We start from the raw sequence: 19,381 nt of genomic DNA on the forward strand, positions 1-19,381 counted from the left end.
TAAAATAGATAAATATTTATAGAGATGGATGCTTAGTGATTTTAAAAAGGGACTAGCTAAATTTGAAGAGTTCATTGTAAATACTTTTTTTTTTTTTTGACATACTGTAAATACTTAATGCTCTTTGAAGTTGGAGATTAAGACTAACATAAGTTAAATTTAACCGTAAATATAAAATTTGTTAAATAATGTATTTTGTGAGTTTCATTAAAATTTTAGAGAAAAGCTAAAAGTAGGGAGTTTAATGTGAATGCATCAATAGGGCCCGAATATATGGGTGATTATGTATTCTTTGTGGGTGATTAAGAAGTGATCATTTCAGTTTTGCAACAAACCCCCGCATTATATCATCAATCACTTCTTTCATCGGTACTCATATGAGAAATGTATCTTGAGATGAGCCAGTTAGGCAAAAGGATGGAACAAAATTTTCCTAAATTTATCCTAATTTTTATATCTTTTCGCCTATTATTATTATTATTATTATTATTATTATTATTATTTTGAATTGTCTTTTTGCCTAAATGACTCCTATCTATTTCATTTAAAATTGAATTAAATGGAAAGGTCCATTTTCCTAATTATGAGTGTGCATCATGAAAGTTATGGCAACATCTCATCACATATAATTGTACCATAATAATTTGAAGATGTGCTGTCTCCTCAAATAGCGCATTTTCACCCCTAAAAGAGAAATGTTGTATCATATATATCCCAGTTGCGACGTAGCCAAAACTTTAATAAAATAGTAACCTACACACAACTACACAAGGGCAGTCACGTAAATAATCAGAGCAGAAAAAGAAAAAAATATATAGTAAAAGTCTACGTACTCTTCAAATTATTATCCAATTCGCAATGCAATCCAAATTCGCAATGCAATCCAAACTTTTAACTTGAACAATGTCTCGCAAACTACCCAAAAAAAAATTGTGGGTACACCAAATGAGCTCATCATCATCCCTCTCCGAATCCTACTCATTGCACCAATATGGATTGTATCTAGCTAATTCTCTTCTCATTGTCGAACACCTTTTGGACTCACTGCACAAATAAATTTGATGTGAAATATTAATGATTGTTTAAAAATTTGACATGTCATAATATTTAGCTTCTATTTGTCAAATATTTTAAGCAATCCTGGCTAGTAATTATATATGTGTCATATGGTACCATAAATAGTAATGATTGTTTAATATTTAATGCATGTCATAATTTTAGCTAGATTGGTCTTTAATGGGTAACTCAATCGACTGTGAATCACGCCTAATGAAGCGGAGGTCACTAGTTCGAATTCTTCATCCCCTTCCCTTGTGTAGACATGTCCCAAAAAAAATATAAAAAATCAAGCTAGATTGCCGCTTGTCACAATTAAAAAACTATACCATTATGTTTTTTATATATATAAGCATTTTAGGTATACACTAAAAAATATTTGTTAGCATTTTAAACGGTCATCTAAATTATTCTCTTGAAGGATTATGCTTTTATATGTATATGATGAGCCAATCCGCTCAAAACTCAAGATACAATTAGGCTGATTTTTTTTAAACTAAAATAAATAGAAAATTTACTCCACCGCCGAATGCAAATACTCGTGTTCAGCATTTTTTTTTTTTTTTAACATGTCCGCACAAGAAGGGTGAGCGAAATTCGAATTAATAACTTCCGCTTTATTAGACGTGATTCTAACCAATTAAGCTACATCTTGAGAACTCGTGTCTCGTGTTCAGCTTTCATGCTCCATCCAGTCGCATCCGTTGAACTATTGTTGGAGTTTTATGGCAGTAATATAACATTCAATCCCTTGTCCTCCAAACTGGCTACCGGAATTACAGGCTACTATGGCCATTCTCTTTCTGACCTGACACAAAAAAGACATCTAAGGCTCCGTTTGATAAACAATTTTGCCATGATTTTGGCACAAAATTATTCATCCCACTTTTTTATTTTTTTAACATTTTCTTACTTTTTACATCACATCAATAATTTTTTGTTACTATTCAAATAAAAAAATCACTACAAAACAAATTTTTTTTATTTTTCTATACTAAACATTATTACTTTTTCACTTCTTTTTTTTTTTAAAAAAAAAGACATTCTTACTTTTTTTTTCACATTAATTAATTTTTGATATAATATCCAACTAAAACCCAAACAAAATCGTTTTTCAAGAATGCTTTCTGGCACTTCAAACCTTCTAAATTAAATGCCTTCACTAACTTATGAGTTGAAAATTCATCATGGATCGGTGGTCTATAATTCAACTCGAAAAGTCTACTGGAAGACCTATCCTGAGTCTTTCTCCTACAAGGTTTTTGTCTTCATTTAAGGACCACAATTATCAGATAAGCATTGCCGTGACTGAAAGTAAGCAAAGTTTTCTCCGCCATATTCATGGAAAAGCTTCAGCTCCACAACACCCATATCCCCCTATTTGCTCTTCTTCTTTTTCTCCTCCACTTTTCATCCCTTCACTTTCTGTCTTTGGCTTACACTCCCCCAAATAAGTACTTCATCAATTGTGGTTCAGCTTCCAACGTGAACGCCGCCCTCCGGAATTTCGTTGGGGACTCGAATTCCAGTGGCTTGATTTCAGCTTCCGTTTCCCTCTCAGGGACAAGCAGCACCATGAAAGACAGCAACCAGTCCTCAGGTGCATCATCTCTCTATCAGACAGCAAGAATTTTCAGACAGAACTCTGCTTATGAGTTCAGCATCGAAGACGCTGGTACCTATTTTGTACGCCTCCACTTCTTTGCTTTCTCCTCCCCAACTACTCCGACTGATCTCTCCACAGCTCTTTTTGACGTGTGGACTTATGGGTTTAATTTCACTCCCAAAAGCTATAGCAACTCCCCTATAATAGAGGAATTCTTACTTACCATCAATCCTGGAAAATTCAAAGTGTATTTTGTTCCTCGAGAATCATCTTTTGCATTTATAAATGCCATAGAAGTCTTCCTTGCCCCTCCAGATCTCATCTCTGACGAAGCCCCGCTAATGCATGTTGGTCCTGCAGGAAAACGTAACCATAATTACAGGGGTGTGCTCTCTAATAGTTTACTGAGCATTTACAGGATCAACGTTGGAGGCCCTGCACTCACACCAGATAATGAATCGCTATGGAGAAACTGGGTTCCGGACGATGGATATATAAAAAATCCAGGCGCTGCAGTCGATCGCCCATTACACTCCGGTAGGCCTAATTACCAGAGAAATATCACTGAATTCATTGCCCCAGATCTGGTCTACCAGACTGCAAAACAGATGAATATAAATAATAGCAGTCAATCCAATCTTTCCAACATAACATGGTCTTTTAATGTGAGTAAGAGTGCTGCACATCTCGTTCGAGTTCACTTCTGCGACATTATTAGTACATCACTTGCCACTCTGAAATTCAATCTTTATATTTATCGTAACTTCGGTTTGAAGATTGATTCCTACGACTATGCTGACTATTTAGCTGTTCCTTTTTATGTCGATTTGGTGGTTGATTCTGATGAATCTGGACTTATGAATATCAGTATAGGCTCTCGGGATGATTCTGATCAGAGAACTGCCTATTTGAATGGGCTGGAAATAAAGGAGATACTGAATAATTCAGGTTCAGTTCCTTTAGTAAGGGCGCACAAGAATAACCATGTTTTTCTTGTGGTTGGTTCAGTTATTGGAGGGTTGGTTCTAATCTGCATTTTAGTTGTACTCTTTTTGGTTTTCAAAAGCAGGAAGCCGAATTCTGGCGAAAATTCAAACTGGTCACCCGTAGTACTTGTATTTGGAGGAGGGAGTTCTCACAGCAGGGGAACAAGAAATGGCTCCCTTGGGTCCAATCTGAATCTTGGGTTGAAGATGCCTTTTGCTGAAATTCAATTTGTGACAAACAACTTCAATAAGAAATCACTGATTGGTAAGGGTGGTTTTGGGATCGTCTATAGTGGAACTTTAAGGGATGGCAGGAAAGTTGCTGTGAAACGGAGTGAGCCAGGGTCAAACCAAGGCCTTCCAGAATTCCATACAGAGATCATGGTTCTGTCCAAAATTCGACACCGCAATCTTGTTCAATTGATTGGGTATTGTGACGACAGGTCTGAGATGATTCTTGTCTACGAGTTCATGGAAAACGGGACTTTAAGGGAACATCTATACGCTTCAGATAAGCCTCCTTTGTCTTGGAAGCAAAGGCTTGAAATTTGCATTGGTGCAGCAAGGGGTCTTCAATACCTCCACAAAGGTTCAGCAGGGGGCACCATACACCGTGATGTTAAGTCCACCAACATCTTGCTTAATGAAAATCTTGTCGCTAAAGTTGCCGACTTTGGCCTTTCGAAAACAGGTCCTCTGGATGAAACCCATGTCAGCACAGTTGTTAAAGGCACTTTTGGTTATCTTGATCCCGAGTACTTTAAGTCCCAGCAGTTAACAGAAAAATCTGATGTATACTCATTTGGGGTAGTTCTTCTTGAGGTGCTATGTGCAAGGCCCCCAATAGATCCAGTGCTTCAAAGGGAGCAGGTGAATCTAGCTGAATGGGCAATGATATGCAAGAAGAAAGGGTTGCTTGAAGAGATTGTTGATCCTTCAGTGAAAGATCAGATTGATCCCAGCTCCCTAAGAAAATTTATTGAGACAGCAGAGAAATGCTTACAAGATTGCGGTGCTGATCGGCCCAACATGGCTGATGTTCTATGGGACTTGGACTATGCATTACAGCTTCAGCAAAATGCAATGCGGAGAGAGCCACACGAGGACAGCACAACTAATTCCTCGGTAGCATTCGTGATGCCCAATGTTCAGCGGTTTCCTTCAATTAGCATGTCGTTTGAGAGAGATGATACGCCTATGCTTATGGATGATGGCTCCCACGTCAAAGCAAGTGAAGTTTTCTCCCAGATGAGAATTGATGATGCTAGATAATGATGTTTGTAGACTCTATTTGTTTTTTGATATGTATTATCACTACTTCTAATTGTAAAGATGTGTTGTAATTTGCACTGCTTTTCCCTGGCTTTGTTTAGCCAGTATTGTTTATCAGAAAAAGGTGTTATATTCAGGCGGCTATAAATCGTGTGTATCTATTATAACGTTGTTTTGATCATAAGATTAGAGATTGCCTTTTCAAAAAAACTTTGAAAAATCAGACCAACAAAGTGACATATTTGTCTCTGTTTATAATAAAATTAATGGTGAATGAAACACGCTAACTCAACGAAAATATACGAGTGATGGACGCCACAGTGCCAAAAAAAAAAAAAACATTTCTCTTGTTTAAACCAAAATTTAGAGCGGAAGGTGTTGAGTATTGGGCTTGTTGTATGGGGTTTGCTTGTTACTCACCTGAATGCCAATGGACATATTCATTGTGTTGTGTTGGTATGTACCTAATTCAGAAAAATCACTCTTAATATTTTTTATTTTGTAAAGAAACAACAAAAGGTAAAAAGAAAAAAAAATCCATCGCCAAACAAAACCTCTATATAAGGGTACCGACATACATGGAAATGGTACATTCCTATAAGATTCTTTTTCCACTCTTCCCTCCCCTTCCTCTCTAATTCTTTTCACTTCTTAAAAAGTAGATTTGATTGATGTGAGAGAAAAAAGTAAAAATGTTTTGTATAAAAAAAGTTATAAATTTTGTTTTGTTTTGATTTTTTTATTTGAATAGTAATAAAAAGTTATTAATTTAATGTAAAAAGTAAGAATATTATAGTTGATTTTGAGAGTAATTTTTTAGAATTTTGGGTCCGGTCCAGCCTACTCCTTTGCCAAACACAGCTGGAGATGAACCACAATTTCAGCACCTGGAGCAATTAATGTAAACTTTAGGGTCTCTTTTGATGTGTTTTTAAAAATTGTTTTGAACATAATTGTAAGAAATTTCTTAGAAACCAATTTTTAAAAATAACATGTCTTTGACATATGAGAAATATATATATTTTTTAATAACATGTGTTTTTCACTTTTTTTTTTTAATAGCTTTAGAAACATATATCGCTTTTAAAATTTAATTTGTATGAAATTTTTACAAACTAATTTATAGAAAGCTTATACCCCGGATCTCAACCCTTTTGAATTGTGTTCAAACATTTCATATCCTGCAATTTTATTTAGAACTAACAGTTAAACCCCATTGATGTGACTTCATAAACTGTACCAATTCAAAATTGATTTCTATCATGGTCTTGACCTTTTTGGTAATCTCAACTTCGGTGCATCTGACAACATCATGCAATGTTTTGTAGTCCAAATTTTAATAAAATGACAAAATTATCTTTACTAAAATAAAAAAAATATATATATATATTAAAATTTATTTATTTTTTAAAATTTTAAGGGTATTTTTGTCTTATTAAAAATTTTAGATGGGTAATTTTGTCATTTTGCTATTATTAAAGGGTACATTGTCATTGTTTTGATAGTTTGGAGGATAAGTTGTCATACTTAATAGTTTGAGAGGTAAATTCTTATTAGGGTGACTGTTTGAGAGGATTAAGTGAACTCTACCTCTTTTTTTTTTTTTTTCTCCAAAAGCAATTTAGCTGATAATTACAAATGGGCCAAATGGACAGCCCAAATTGTGACCAAAGAAAAAAAAAAAGTGTACCTTGGGTACCTGCTTGAGAGACCCAACCACCCAACTATCCCATTGCCAATTTGCCAGCCCCAAGGCCCCCAAATGGCCGAATCAACCATCGGCCCATACCGGCCATACAATTCCCTTGGGCCTTGGTCTAGGAATTGATTCGGCCAGCCCAACCAAGCCACCCTCTTTTATTTTATTTTAGTTTAATTTATAGCCTAAGGCAAATTTTTTGTTAGGTCCTGAAAATCGTCGGAATAATAATAAATAAAGCGGTGGATTTAAGAATTTATCTTAAAAAAGACATAAATAAAATAATAAAAATATAATGAAGTTGTGACCTGTAAAAGGAGGCTCAGTGCTCAGATAAGAGAACTTTCATCATATGATTCACAGAATAGAATCACGGCGTAGTAGTAGCCAGCAGCAATGAACAAGCACAAAAAAAAAAAAATTTGTGATAGTCTAGTAGGTAAGAAGTAGTGTAAAACACCATCTCTTTCGCTTTACTCTAATTTTTGAGCTGAAATTTGAACTGGACTGAATTTTTTAGGGGTAAAAGTGTCAAAGATATAAAATTTGGCTTTATTGTATAGAAGCTAGTAGAAAATTTGGGCAAAAAAAAAAATTAGCGCCCGCCCTGGGAGCAGATTTTTTTTTTTAATTCCTTATGAGTTATGGGGGGTAGTTGCGGTGAATAAAGCTCTGCCCTACCGCTACGTCTACTGCAATCTGCACCCTTGAGTACGTTAACGCGTTCTGCCACAGACATGAGATTCAACTATTCCACCATCCAAAATAAAGGTTCCAGGTCTTCTTCCAAAAGTCAAAATCTGTTTATATATATATATATATAATTAAATAATGAAATATATTTTTTTATTAGCTTAAATAATTATTTATCATGATTTCAAAGTAAAAATTCTCAATTCGAACTTGATTCGATAACATACTCCAATTTCAATTTAATTAAATATTTTGAAAGATTTTATTTTTCAAATATGGAGATGCCGTAGATTTGATAAAAATATTACAAAAATGATAGAAGGGCAAGCATATTGATTATTGGACAAAATGATGATGAAATAAAATATGATTATCAACCCCTCTTGCTCCAAACTGGCTACCGGGCCAGTGACTGCTATAGCTATTCTCTTCCGTGCACAAAAAGATTTAATGCTTTTTGGACAGTTGAAACTTCCCTTTACAAGATGTTTTTGGCTTGCAGCCTATTGAAACCTCCAAATTATCCTCAACCGTATGCACACGGTTGTTGAATACAAAAGGGTTTTTAACTCGAAAATGGGATCAGACTTTTCGCATTGGAAAATTATGATGGTCCATCATTCAACTACAAAGTCCACTAGCAGACCTGACCAAGCATGAGTCTTTCTCCTACAATGTTTCTGTCTTCATTTAAGGTCCACAATTATCAGATAAGCGTTGCCGTGACTGAAAGTAAGCAACGTTTTCTCCGCCATATTCATGGAAAAGCTTCAGCTCCACAACACCCATATCCCCCTATTTGCTCTTCTTCTTTTTCTCATCCACTTTTCATCCCTTCAGTTTCTGTCTTTGGCGTACACTCCCCCAACTAAGTACTTCATCAATTGTGGTTCAGCTTCCAACGTGAACGCTAACCTCCGGAATTTCGTTGGGGACTCGAATTCCAGTGACTTGATTTCGGCTTCCGTTTCCCGCTCAGGGAAAGGCAGCACCGTGAAAGACAGCAACGAGTCCTCAGGTGCATCACCTCTGGCTCTGTATCAGACAGCAAGAATTTTCAGACACAACTCTTTGTATGAGTTCAACATCGAAGACTATGGTACCTATTTTGTACGTTTCCATTTCTTTGCTTTCTCTTCCCTAACTACTCAGACGGATCTCTCCACAGCTCTTTTTGACGTGTGGACTTATGGGTTTAATTTCACTCCCAAAAGCTATAGCAACTCCGCTATAATAGAGGAATTCTTACTTACCATCAATCCTGGAAAATTCAAAGTGTATTTTGTTCCTCGAGGATCATCTTTTGCATTTATAAATGCCATAGAAGTCTTCCTTGCCCCTCCAGATCTCATCTCTGATGAAGCCCCACTAATACATGTTAGTCCGGCAGCATTAATTAACAACAATTACACGGGTGTGCTCTCTAAGAGTTTACAGAGCATTTACAGGATCAACGTTGGAGGCACTGAACTCACACCAGATGATGACAAGCTATGGAGAACCTGGGTTCCGGACGATGGATATATCAACAATCCAGGCGCTGCAAGAAATAGCACATTAGACTACAGGCCTAATTACCGAGAAAATAATCAAAATATCAATGAATTCACTGCCCCAAATCAGGTCTACAAGACTGCAAAAGAGATGAATATAAATTCTAGCGCTCAAAGTACTCAATTCAATCCTTTCAATATAACATGGTCTTTTATTGTGAGTAAGAGTGCTTCACATCTCGTTCGAGTTCACTTCTGCGACATTATTAGCCCATCAATGGCCACTCTGAAATTCAATCTTTATATTTATGGTAACTTCGGTTTGAAGATTGATTCCTATTATGTAGCTGTTCCTTTTTACTTCGATTTTGTGGTTGATTCTGATGAATCTGGACTTATGAATATCAGTATAGGCCCTCGGAATGATTCTGATAAGCCGAAAACTGCCTATCTGAATGGGCTGGAAATAAAGGAGATACTGAATAATTCTGGTCCAGTTCCTATAGTAATCGCCCCCAAGAATAACCATGTTTTTCTTGTGGTTGGCTCAGTTATTGGAGGATTGGTTCTAATCTGCATTTTAGTAGTTGTACTCTTTTTGGTTTTCAAAAGCAGGAAGCCGAATTCTGGCGTAAATTCAAACTGGTCACCAGTAGTACTTGTATTTGGAGGAGGGAGTTCTCACAGCAGGGGAACAAGAAATGGCTCCCTTGAATCCAATCTGAATCTTGGGTTGAAGATGCCTTTTGCTGAAATTCAATTTGTGACAAACAACTTCAATAACAAATCACTGATTGGTAAGGGTGGTTTTGGGATCGTCTATAGTGGAACTTTTAGGGATGGCAGGAAAGTTGCTGTGAAACGGAGTGAGCCAGGGTCAAACCAAGGCCTTCCAGAATTCCATACAGAGATCATGGTTCTGTCCAAAATTCGCCACCGAAATCTTGTTCAATTGATTGGGTATTGTGATGACAGGTCTGAGATGATTCTTGTCTACGAGTTCATGGAAAATGGGACTTTAAGGGAACATCTATACGCTTCAGATAAGCCTCCTTCGTCGTGGAAGCAAAGGCTTGAAATTTGCATTGGTGCAGCAAGGGGTCTTCAATACCTCCACAAAGGTTCAGCAGGGGGCACCATACACCGTGATGTTAAGTCCACCAACATCTTGCTTAATGAAAATCTTGTCGCTAAAGTTGCCGACTTTGGCCTTTCGAAAACAGGTCCTCTGGATGAAACCCATGTCAGCACAGTTGTTAAAGGCACTTTTGGGTATCTTGATCCCGAGTACTTTAAGTCCCAACAGTTAACAGAAAAATCTGATGTATACTCATTTGGGGTAGTTCTTCTTGAGGTGCTATGTGCAAGGCCCCCAATAGATCCAGTGCTTCAAAGGGAGCAGGTGAATCTAGCTGAATGGGCAATGATATGCAAGAAGAAAGGGTTGCTTGAAGAGATTGTTGATCCTTCAGTGAAAGATCAGATTGATCCCAGCTCCCTAAGAAAATTTATTGAGACAGCAGAGAAATGCTTACAAGATTGCGGTGCTGATCGGCCCAACATGGCTGATGTTCTATGGGACTTGGAATATGCATTACAGCTTCAGCAAAATGCAATGCGGAGAGAGCCACACGAGGACAGCACAACTAATTCCTCGGTAGCATTCGTGATGCCCAATGTTCAGCGGTTTCCTTCAATTAGCATGTCGTTTGCGAGGGATGATACGCCTATGCTTATGGATGATGGCTCCCACGTCAAAGCAAGTGAAGTTTTCTCCCAGATGAGAATTGATGATGCTAGATAATGATGTTTGTAGACTTTTATTTGTTTTTTGATTTGTATTATCACTACTTCTAATTGTAAAGACGTATTGTAATTTGCACTGCTTTTCCCTGGCTTTGTTTAGCCAGTATTGTTTATCAGAAAGAGCTGTTATATCCAGGCCGCTATAAATCGAGTGTTTCTATTTCACCCTGCACTTCTATTATAATGTTGTTTTAATCATAAGATTAGAGGTCGCATTTTCAAAAAAACTTTGAAAAATCAGACCAACAAAGTGACATGTCTGTCTCTATTTATAATAAAATTAATGGTGAATGGAACACGCCAACTCAACGAAAATATACGGGAGATAGACGCCACAATGCAAAAAAAATAAACATTTCTCTTGTTTGAACCAAAATTTAGAGCGGAAGGTGTCGAGTATTGGGCTTGTTACATGGGGTTTGCTTGTTACTCACCTGAATGCCAACGGACATATTCATTGTGGTGTGTTGGTATGTACCTAAATCAGAAAAATCACTCTTATATGCTTAATATGTAAAGGTAGGAATCTCGGAATGTCCATTTATTTTGAGAATATTGGACAGAATATTGAGGAACTACTATATATGAAATGGCGTCCGCCTAGCCACCCAACCTAAAGGTTTAGCTTTCTACTGTAAAAGAATGGAATTCATGTAATTTTCCTTCACACTTATTTGTTTGGGCCCAAAGGTATTGGAGAATTTTGGTCGTTGCTTTGAGGGAGCCGTAACCTCATAAATATCATACTATTAATTATTCAATAACTCTAGGTTCTTATAGAAGACTCCTGAGCATCTATCTCCAGCAATAGTATGTAATTTTAGCTACTCAAATATTTATTTTTTTGTATTTTAGCTATTAGTTTTTCAATACAAACTCCAACATATTACCTATTCAACTCTCTACTTTCTTTAAATATTATTTTCTAACACAATTTTATTGAGAATAAAAAGTAATCATTGAGCTAATCTGTTGGAAATGTTCAAGGGATACTTAAAAGAATAAGGGAAATAAGATTATATTATTCCGTGAAGAATGATACTCCTTATTTTTTCCCAAATAGAGAATACATTATTTGAAAGGAAAAATATTATATTCTTACCAAATGAGCCTACTTTATTTTATAGCCAAAATGAGCTGGATGGTAGCACTTTTTTCATTGAGATTTTATACCCATGATATGGTTAATTCTACAACGAGAGTGACACTCGAAGCAATTACAAGGAGAGATCCATTGAACCGTACAACGCTCCCTAGCTTGACCGTACTCTTCAGAATGAGAAGCCTACAGTTCGCTGGACTTTCCCGTAAAAGGTTTGAGTTGATATTTACAGTTGCATGGAAGTTGGCCTGCCCTTCTACTTTGGAGTGCCAAACTGTGGTTAATTACCTTCCAAATCACGACCAATTTCAACCATGGCGACCACACAGAAAAGTTGGGAAGTTATTGCAATTTGGGTAACTTATAAATTAATGGAAAGTTAAAGAAAGAAAAAACGATAAGCTCTATCAACAATGGAAGGAGTTTTACTCTATATTAGTGAAAAATGCCTAGTCTAAATACGATACATATTTTACAAATAAGTCTGAGACGATCGAGAAAGGAAGTAATTTGAAAGAGAGAATATATATATATATATATATGGCTAGTGGCCAGAGCCTTTCCTGCTAGGTCCAGAAGCCAACGTCGTAAAGACTTGATCTCTCACGGCCAAAACCCGACCACCTACGACGTTGTTGGTTTCTGGGCCACCATGATCAACAACAGCCTTCTCAGGGTTGTCGGTACTCTTCACGATCCCCTCCGGTCGAAGGGCTCGACAGTCAACAAGGCTCAGCTGTGGAAGCGCGAGCAGGATGGAGAGCAGGAGAAGTTGTAGACAAAGGTGCCTCATTGTTGATGTTGTCGTTGTTGAGTTCGTGTTTTGCTTGACACCCGTATTTGATTACTCCTTGAAATATATTCTCTCAGGCAAAGGATGGAGCAGAAAAGATTGTTTTGGAATCTGCATTTCATAAGCTAATTAAAGGGATGGATGGTCTTGGATTGCCAAGGAGTAAGGACGGTGAATGACTTTTTGGCATGGGGGACCCTTAAAGTGCCCATTTGACTCACTTTTCCCATTACTAATGAGGCGTGGAGATTGCAAGTGAATCCAGGCCAATCCCCACTTCTCACATTAGCTAGCCTTTGTACAAAATTCGACTTTTAGAGCATTCATGGTGAACCAATTTGGTGAGCTGCTCCATGGATCCGACTTTTTGCCTTATTGCATGGTTTCAGTTCTCACAGTCGGCACCAGAAATTAAATTGGTTGGTCCAAACCGACCTAATTATTTCATATCATCATCAATATGAAATTATATACACCAAGGCAACCGTCCATGATTGAAATTACATAGCAAACAAGAAGTATTGAGCCGGGGCCTTCTTCTACGATCGCCTAAGTGGTTTAATGGAAGAGTCGACAGTATTGTTCTTATTGTCTACATATTAATTAGTTAAGTGTTATTAAGAAATTAATTAAGTTTTTGAGATAAATTATGATTTAATATAATATTAAGGCAAAAACTCTGACCATATTGAGGGGAGCAGTAATGGAACTGAGGATGGCCGGTATAGGTTTTTTCTTTGCCTATTAGCCCCTACCCATACCAAACTCTGTGTCCGTCCCTAAAGGGAAGTATTAAATTATCAATAAAGTGAAAAACCCACTTTTATTCTTCCAACTTAAACTTTTAGGATAAATAATAATTGAACAAGCATATGCCATTTGCAAGTAGTGTGGTTCCCTTCATCTTTTTGTTTCCTTCTCGTTCCAAAACCAGCAAATGAAGCAACGGTGCCACCAAACTAGAATGTCACAACATTATAAGAATCCAAATTTGATGGATCGAAGGAAAAGAGCAGATGGGTGTAGCACTCTGATCGCCTTTAGTGATAGGGAATCATCAGATGATCAGAGATGATTAAAAAAAACAAAGATAGAAAAATTCCTTTGGGATGGACGAAAAGGTTGGAGGGGTTTCTTTCTGTGAAGTAATTGTCACTCTTTTTTTGGCTGATCAGACAATAATAAGAGTTCAAATTGAAAAGGTTCATGTTCTCAAGCATTTTTTCAAACTTAATAATGTTACTTTTGAGAATGAGAATTGACATAACTAGCAGTCTAAGATTCAGTCAATAAACAATATCTTGTGTGGTGGACGAATATTTTTGACATTGGAATCAATCAAATGCTGCCCCGGCCAGTTCCACGGTTCCAGCTATGCCTTCCAATTCTCATTTGCAAGTACCCACTTGTGGGCGAACTTGGACTAAGCCTTTTTGTGTATGTTAGAATAAGGAAAAATTGTAAAATTGTTTTTTTTTTTTTTTTTTTTTTTTGGAGTTTGAGGCAGTGGCAAATAATTTCCTATGATTTTAAAAGACAAATGACTTCTCGGGGTGATATGGTGTGTAAGAAATAATTTTTCTTAAGAAATTTTAGAAGGAGGACTTACGTCTTTTTTCATGTCATTCTAAAATTAATTTGATTTTTAAAATTATTGTTTGATCAAAATATAATAATAGTCTGTCACAAATCTAATTATAATTTTAAAACTCACATCAATTTTAAGAGGATTGGTCATGGGTCTTCATTCTAGAAGTGGTTGGCCACTACTAGGGCCAAAGGGGGTGGTGTAACACTCTTTTTTGTTTTTATTTATAGGCTTTCTAAGATAAATGTTTAATTTCTTACTAATCCTAATAAAAGAATTGTCATGAGTAAGTTATTTATTACACAATCATAGCATATGTTTTTTTTGTTTTTTTTTAAGAAGTTAGAGCATCTCCAGCAAAAATAGACAAAATATCTACTGAAAAAGTATAAATTTTTACTTTAATTACTCGTTTTTCTATATACACTCTAATACATTCTTTACTCTATTATCTATTTTCTTTAAATATTATTTTGTGTGAGAGAGAATAAAAGAAAGAAAGTGAGAGATAAAAAATAATAAACAAAATTTATAGTGCGGATAATGAATAGGCTAATCAGTCTATTTACTATTTATGAATAGGTTAATCAGCATATTTACTATTCACACTAGATAAAATAAATAAATAAAATTAATTAATTACCTATATGTTGGAGATTAAGAAATATTAATAATAACCATATTTAACCATTGTTACAAATTTAGCTATCGAGAAAATCATTGACTAACTATTCTGTTCACACTAGATGCTCTTATCTGTCACCGTCTCAAACTCTACGAACCGATTTTGCAATTTTCCCTAACATTGGGCAATTATTTCAAAAGTTATTTCTCTTGAGTTACGAGCCGTGGAAGGTGAGTGCCGATTGGTGCCTTTGGGGTTTGGTCTTGGTGGCGTGGGCTCGTTCAAACAGATCTATCAAGAATGGATTCACTTTCAAGTATTAGACAGAGAAGGACAAAGGACAGAAAGTGATCTGTTTGAACGCTACATAGATTTTTATTTCGTGTAAGACTAAATGATCAGCCCAGAAGCCCAACAAGTTATATATATAGATTTTGATTCAGCAAAACTTTATTGGCCCAAAACATTGGATTTTCACGAAGGAAAAGTTTCACCGAACGTGGCGATGATCACAACCGTTAGATCAATGAACACTTCACTACTGCAGTAGAGCTTAACATAACGCAAGTGCCTAAAGATCAACGTTAAAAGGGAAATTCTTATCCTCCTCAAATTTTCTTAATTGAATGTGATTTTTAAAATTACTAATAATCAAATTTTAAAAATAATTTCAAATTGACAAAAAAGAAAAAAAAAAAAGTGTTATCTTTCTAATATTATTGGTGGTGTCATATTAATTAATTAATTTATTGAATTTGATGACGTGTAAGCACAGCCTTAAACATTGAGCCAAGAGCTGGTCCGGGAAAAATGTTGCAACTCGTGGCAAGCAAAAGACGGAGAACAAAAAGGGTGGTGGTTAAAAGAGGAATCTAAGAATTTTCACTAAGCGCCATTCAGAAAGCTACACACACATTTACTCAAGAGGAGGCAGCATCTTTTTCGCTGTGTCTTCCTCCACCATTGCCAACCCAAAAGTAACTTTGCGTATAAAGAAGCTTAAACAATGAATAATGGCGACAAAAGCCTGCTCTGGCCTTGTAAACTTTCTATCTAATTTTGTTTTAACCCCTGCAATCAAGGGCACGCTAGCCATTTCAGTCAAACACCCTTTCTGGATACAGAGCTATAGAGAGAGACTCCAATATTGATGAATATTTCCCGTGGCTGTGATCGGAAAATGAAGCGACCACTTCACGCCGACAACCTCTCCGGCGACGAGATAACAAAGAAACCGAAGCTCGTAGAAGAAGAAGAAGAAGAAGAGAGTGCGTTGGTGAATCTAGACGACGATTTACTCTTCGAGGTAATGAAGCACGTGGACGCGCGCACGCTGGCCACGGCGGCGTGCGTTAGCAAGCGGTGGAGGAACACGGCGCACGACGAGAGGCTCTGGGAGATGCTCTGCACGCGCCACTGGGCTAACATCGGGTGCGCCAGCGATCAGCTACGCTCGGTGGTCCTCGCCCTCGGAGGCTTCCGTCGGCTCCACGCGTCCTTTCTCTGGCCGCTCCTCAAGACCAAGACGACGTCGTCGTCGCACTCTCTCTCCACGACTTCGTTTCCGCCGCCGAAGAAGGGGTGTAGGCGTTGGGGCAAAGACGAGGTTCATCTCTCGCTGTCGCTGCTTTCCATTCGGTACTATGAGAAGATGGATTTCAGTTACAAAGGTTGTCCGAATAGAAAATGTTAAGTACATATCTAAGATTCAATTTTTCATTTTGTTTTTGTTAATTCTTGGATTTCTGTTTCAATTTTTATGTTCTTTAATTCCCATGGATATTGTGTTCGCATGGGAACTGGTTTTTCTTTTTCTTGTTTCCTTCCAAAAGAACATGAGAATTTTCCTGGCATGAGGAGGTGATGAGTGATGACAGATGTTAGGATCTAAAATGACAGATGAATGTTCGCATGGGAGCTGCCGGACTCGATGGAAATTGTGGGCTGTTCTCTGATCATCGCCATTAGAGGACCAAAAGAGCTCAGGGCCATTCTGTGCTTTGGATTCCATTCAGATTAGCCCCTAGGGCAATATGGTCATTTTATAATCTAAAATGCCCAAATTTTCATTCAGATTAGCCCATAATGCAAATTACCAACTAATAAAATGAAATCATTGAGTAGTTTGGTTTGCATTGTTGGTTCGGATACTAGCTAGCCTTCTAACTAGAGTTTTGATGATCAGTTATTATTTGTTTTAAAAGTTTAAAGTCATATGAAATTATTAGTTAACATAATTGTTTAATTACTTTGGTTACAGCTTTGATTAGTTAATTGATCAAACTTTTAAAACAAATCATTATTTGTTTTCCTTTGGTTTGTTTTAAAAGTTTAAAAATCATTATTTTAGTACTTATCTTAGTGTGTCACGACAGTGAATTTAGATTATTCAAATATAAAGTTAGAGATAATTATAGTGGTAGTATCTTACCAACCCTAATCAAATCCTAAAATTTATATCAAATTTATTGAATCTCTTCTAACATACTTATCTCATGCAGCCTCATTTCCAGCCTCATTCAGATATGGAAATAAACTATAGATAATGATAGATATCTTTATTCACCAACCCTAATCAAATCCTAAAGCCTATATCACATCAATCGAACCTCCTCTAATTTATATAAAAACCACAAGTTATTTTCTGTATTATACATATATAGTTATCGGGAGAGGCTAAAGCCATAAATCACATTTTTATTCCATATCTATGAATCCCACAATGCTAACATGATAATTCCAACTAATCATTAGATTACTCATTAAAAAAAAAAAAAGACTAGTTAACAATTTGTAGAAGAGAATCTATTTCAAAATCCAAACTAAATATTTTGCCATGGTATTTATAATTAAATTCAACAAAGCAAAATCTCGCTAAATCATCAAATAAATTGTCTTCATTTTTTTTTTTTTGAAAGAAATACATTCCAATTTCATTGATAATAATCACGAGCATAAAGCTCTTACATCGCAGGAGCACAAAGCCCTGAAAATACAAATTATAGCCGAAGCTATATGGATACAACCTCACCTAAAACCTCTGCTAACCTATGACTAGTTTTCAGTTGAAATAATAGATCTGCATAAGACAGACGCAATCCAATGCATAGGTAGCGCAAATTCCTCCTCGACCCAAAAGCCAGGATGAAGTTCACGTCCACAACTCGAAGGTTTGGACTAAAATTCACATCCACGACCTAAAAGGTATGGACCAAAGTTCAGTTCACATCCAAATAGGCAGATCTAGTGGCCAAGCCTTATTACAAAACAGAAGCAAGAAAACCGAAATAAAACATGAGCGAACCAAAGAAGCAGGGCCTTATTGCAAGCAAATAACAGGAATGAAATGTATACAGGGAAAAAACATGAACAAAGACAATACAAGGAAAATAAAACAAATGGGAACAAGCACACGAAGCGTGGATGCCGATTGTGCACTCGCCGGAAACCGACCTACCATTTCTAAGCAAAATGGTAGGTCGAGGAAACCAATCGTGATTTTCCTACCTCGAAGTGACCGTAGTAGCACCTATTCGCTGGGAGCCGCATAGGAGGAGCCTAAACAGTGGGATCCGCAGGCGCTCCCTCAAGTTCGACTGAGTCATAACCTGACTCAGCCCCACCAAGACATCAATGAAAATTTAAGGCAGTTAATACTAATCAGGCATATGTGGAGATTCTCTATTACTGATATTCGAACACATACCCTAATAAATGCCCTAATCACTTGAAAATTTTCTTAAGCCATTAGGCTTTATGGTTGGACATGGTATCATTTACATGAAAAGGAAACCAGTCAAGAGAGTTATTATTAGCAAAATATTCATTTGCATGAACACGAAACAAGGACACATTTGCAGGCTACGAAATATCCAATCAAAGGCCATGCCATTGCCACCTAAAACCTAAAGATCAGCCGTACGGCAAGGTTTTCGAGCAATTTCATCAATAAATCGATTGAAGTTCTGCTTAGAAGAGCCACCGTCCTCCACTGCTTTCTTGGCAGCCTCCTTCAACTCCATCGCCCTCTTCTTTATCTCCACTGCCTCTGGCCCATCAATAACCTCTACAATGCGCCTCTCCACCTCCTCGGCGCTAGCAACCCCGTCTTCTCCATTTCTTATTCTCACCCCCACCTTAAAAACATCAGTTAAAAGCTTGGCATTTGTCAGCTGATCCGTCCACTCCGGATAAGCAATAACGGGGACCCCGGCGACCACCGTCTCCAGCGTCGAGTTCCACCCACAATGAGTCATAAAGCAAGCCACCGCTTGGTGCATAAGCACCTTCTCTTGGGAGCACCACTTGACCACCAGACCAATCCCCTCCGTCTCTTCCAAGAATCCTAATGGCAGTTCACCGGCTTTCATCTCGCAGCCTTTCTCCGGTGGCTTAACTACCCAAAGAAACGGTTTGTTGCTCTTTTTCAACCCTATGGCTATGTTGTCCATTTGCTTTTGAGATAATACCTGTTAGAATAATATAAATTACATAAAATTTACTTAAATTTCAATTTTTGAAATAAGTGATGATTTAATAATACCTTCATGCTGCCGAAGGAGACGTAAATGACCGATGACGGTAGCTGATTGTTTAGCCATTCTATGCAATAATCTTCAGCATTCCACATATCAACTTTAAAGGGAATGGTTTCTTTTTTTC

The 19,381-nt window shown here is 37.0% G+C and overlaps 4 protein-coding genes across 4 annotated transcripts; 3 read left to right on the top strand and 1 right to left on the bottom strand.

Annotated features, from left to right (window-relative positions):
- The first annotated feature begins 2,201 nt into the window (after positions 1 to 2,201).
- Positions 2,202 to 5,056, top strand: LOC132186734 (probable receptor-like protein kinase At5g24010). The gene has a single exon (XM_059600760.1). It carries the CDS (start codon positions 2,398 to 2,400, stop codon positions 4,918 to 4,920), a length of 2,523 nt encoding a protein of 840 aa, XP_059456743.1. The 5' UTR covers positions 2,202 to 2,397; the 3' UTR covers positions 4,921 to 5,056.
- Positions 5,057 to 7,975: 2,919 nt separating this feature from the next.
- On the top strand, positions 7,976 to 10,692 carry LOC132188224 (probable receptor-like protein kinase At5g24010). The gene has a single exon (XM_059602633.1). The coding sequence runs from the start codon at positions 8,072 to 8,074 to the stop codon at positions 10,607 to 10,609; it is 2,538 nt and encodes an 845-aa protein (XP_059458616.1). The 5' UTR covers positions 7,976 to 8,071; the 3' UTR covers positions 10,610 to 10,692.
- A 4,910-nt stretch (positions 10,693 to 15,602) lies between these two features.
- Positions 15,603 to 16,495, top strand: LOC132188213 (F-box protein GID2-like). Its single transcript, XM_059602621.1, has one exon. It carries the CDS (start codon positions 15,870 to 15,872, stop codon positions 16,410 to 16,412), a length of 543 nt encoding a protein of 180 aa, XP_059458604.1. The 5' UTR covers positions 15,603 to 15,869; the 3' UTR covers positions 16,413 to 16,495.
- Positions 16,496 to 18,624: 2,129 nt separating this feature from the next.
- Positions 18,625 to 19,349, bottom strand: LOC132186534 (UDP-glycosyltransferase 84B2-like). Its single transcript, XM_059600514.1, has 2 exons — positions 19,263 to 19,349; positions 18,625 to 19,188 (listed from the first exon to the last, which is right to left on the bottom strand). Exons 1-2 carry the CDS (start codon positions 19,347 to 19,349, stop codon positions 18,625 to 18,627), a joined length of 651 nt encoding a protein of 216 aa, XP_059456497.1.
- Between the last annotated feature and the right edge of the window lie 32 nt (positions 19,350 to 19,381).

Source organism: Corylus avellana, chromosome ca7 (assembly GCF_901000735.1).
Source record: "Corylus avellana chromosome ca7, CavTom2PMs-1.0".
Taxonomy (NCBI): Eukaryota; Viridiplantae; Streptophyta; class Magnoliopsida; order Fagales; family Betulaceae; genus Corylus; species Corylus avellana.

What these genes read in the sequence shown, in the direction of transcription:
- LOC132188213 (XM_059602621.1), top strand. Translation starts at nt 15,870, where the DNA reads ATGAATATTTCCCGTGGCTGTGATCGGAAAATGAAGCGACCACTTCAC.
- LOC132186734 (XM_059600760.1), top strand. Translation starts at nt 2,398, where the DNA reads ATGGAAAAGCTTCAGCTCCACAACACCCATATCCCCCTATTTGCTCTT.
- LOC132186534 (XM_059600514.1), bottom strand. Translation starts at nt 19,349, where the DNA reads ATGTGGAATGCTGAAGATTATTGCATAGAATGGCTAAACAATCAGCTA. An exon ending in TCTCCTTCGGCAGCATGAAG is followed by an intron (nt 19,189 to 19,262) that starts GTATTATTAAAT and finishes TTATTCTAACAG; the next exon opens with GTATTATCTCAAAAGCAAAT.
- LOC132188224 (XM_059602633.1), top strand. Translation starts at nt 8,072, where the DNA reads ATGGAAAAGCTTCAGCTCCACAACACCCATATCCCCCTATTTGCTCTT.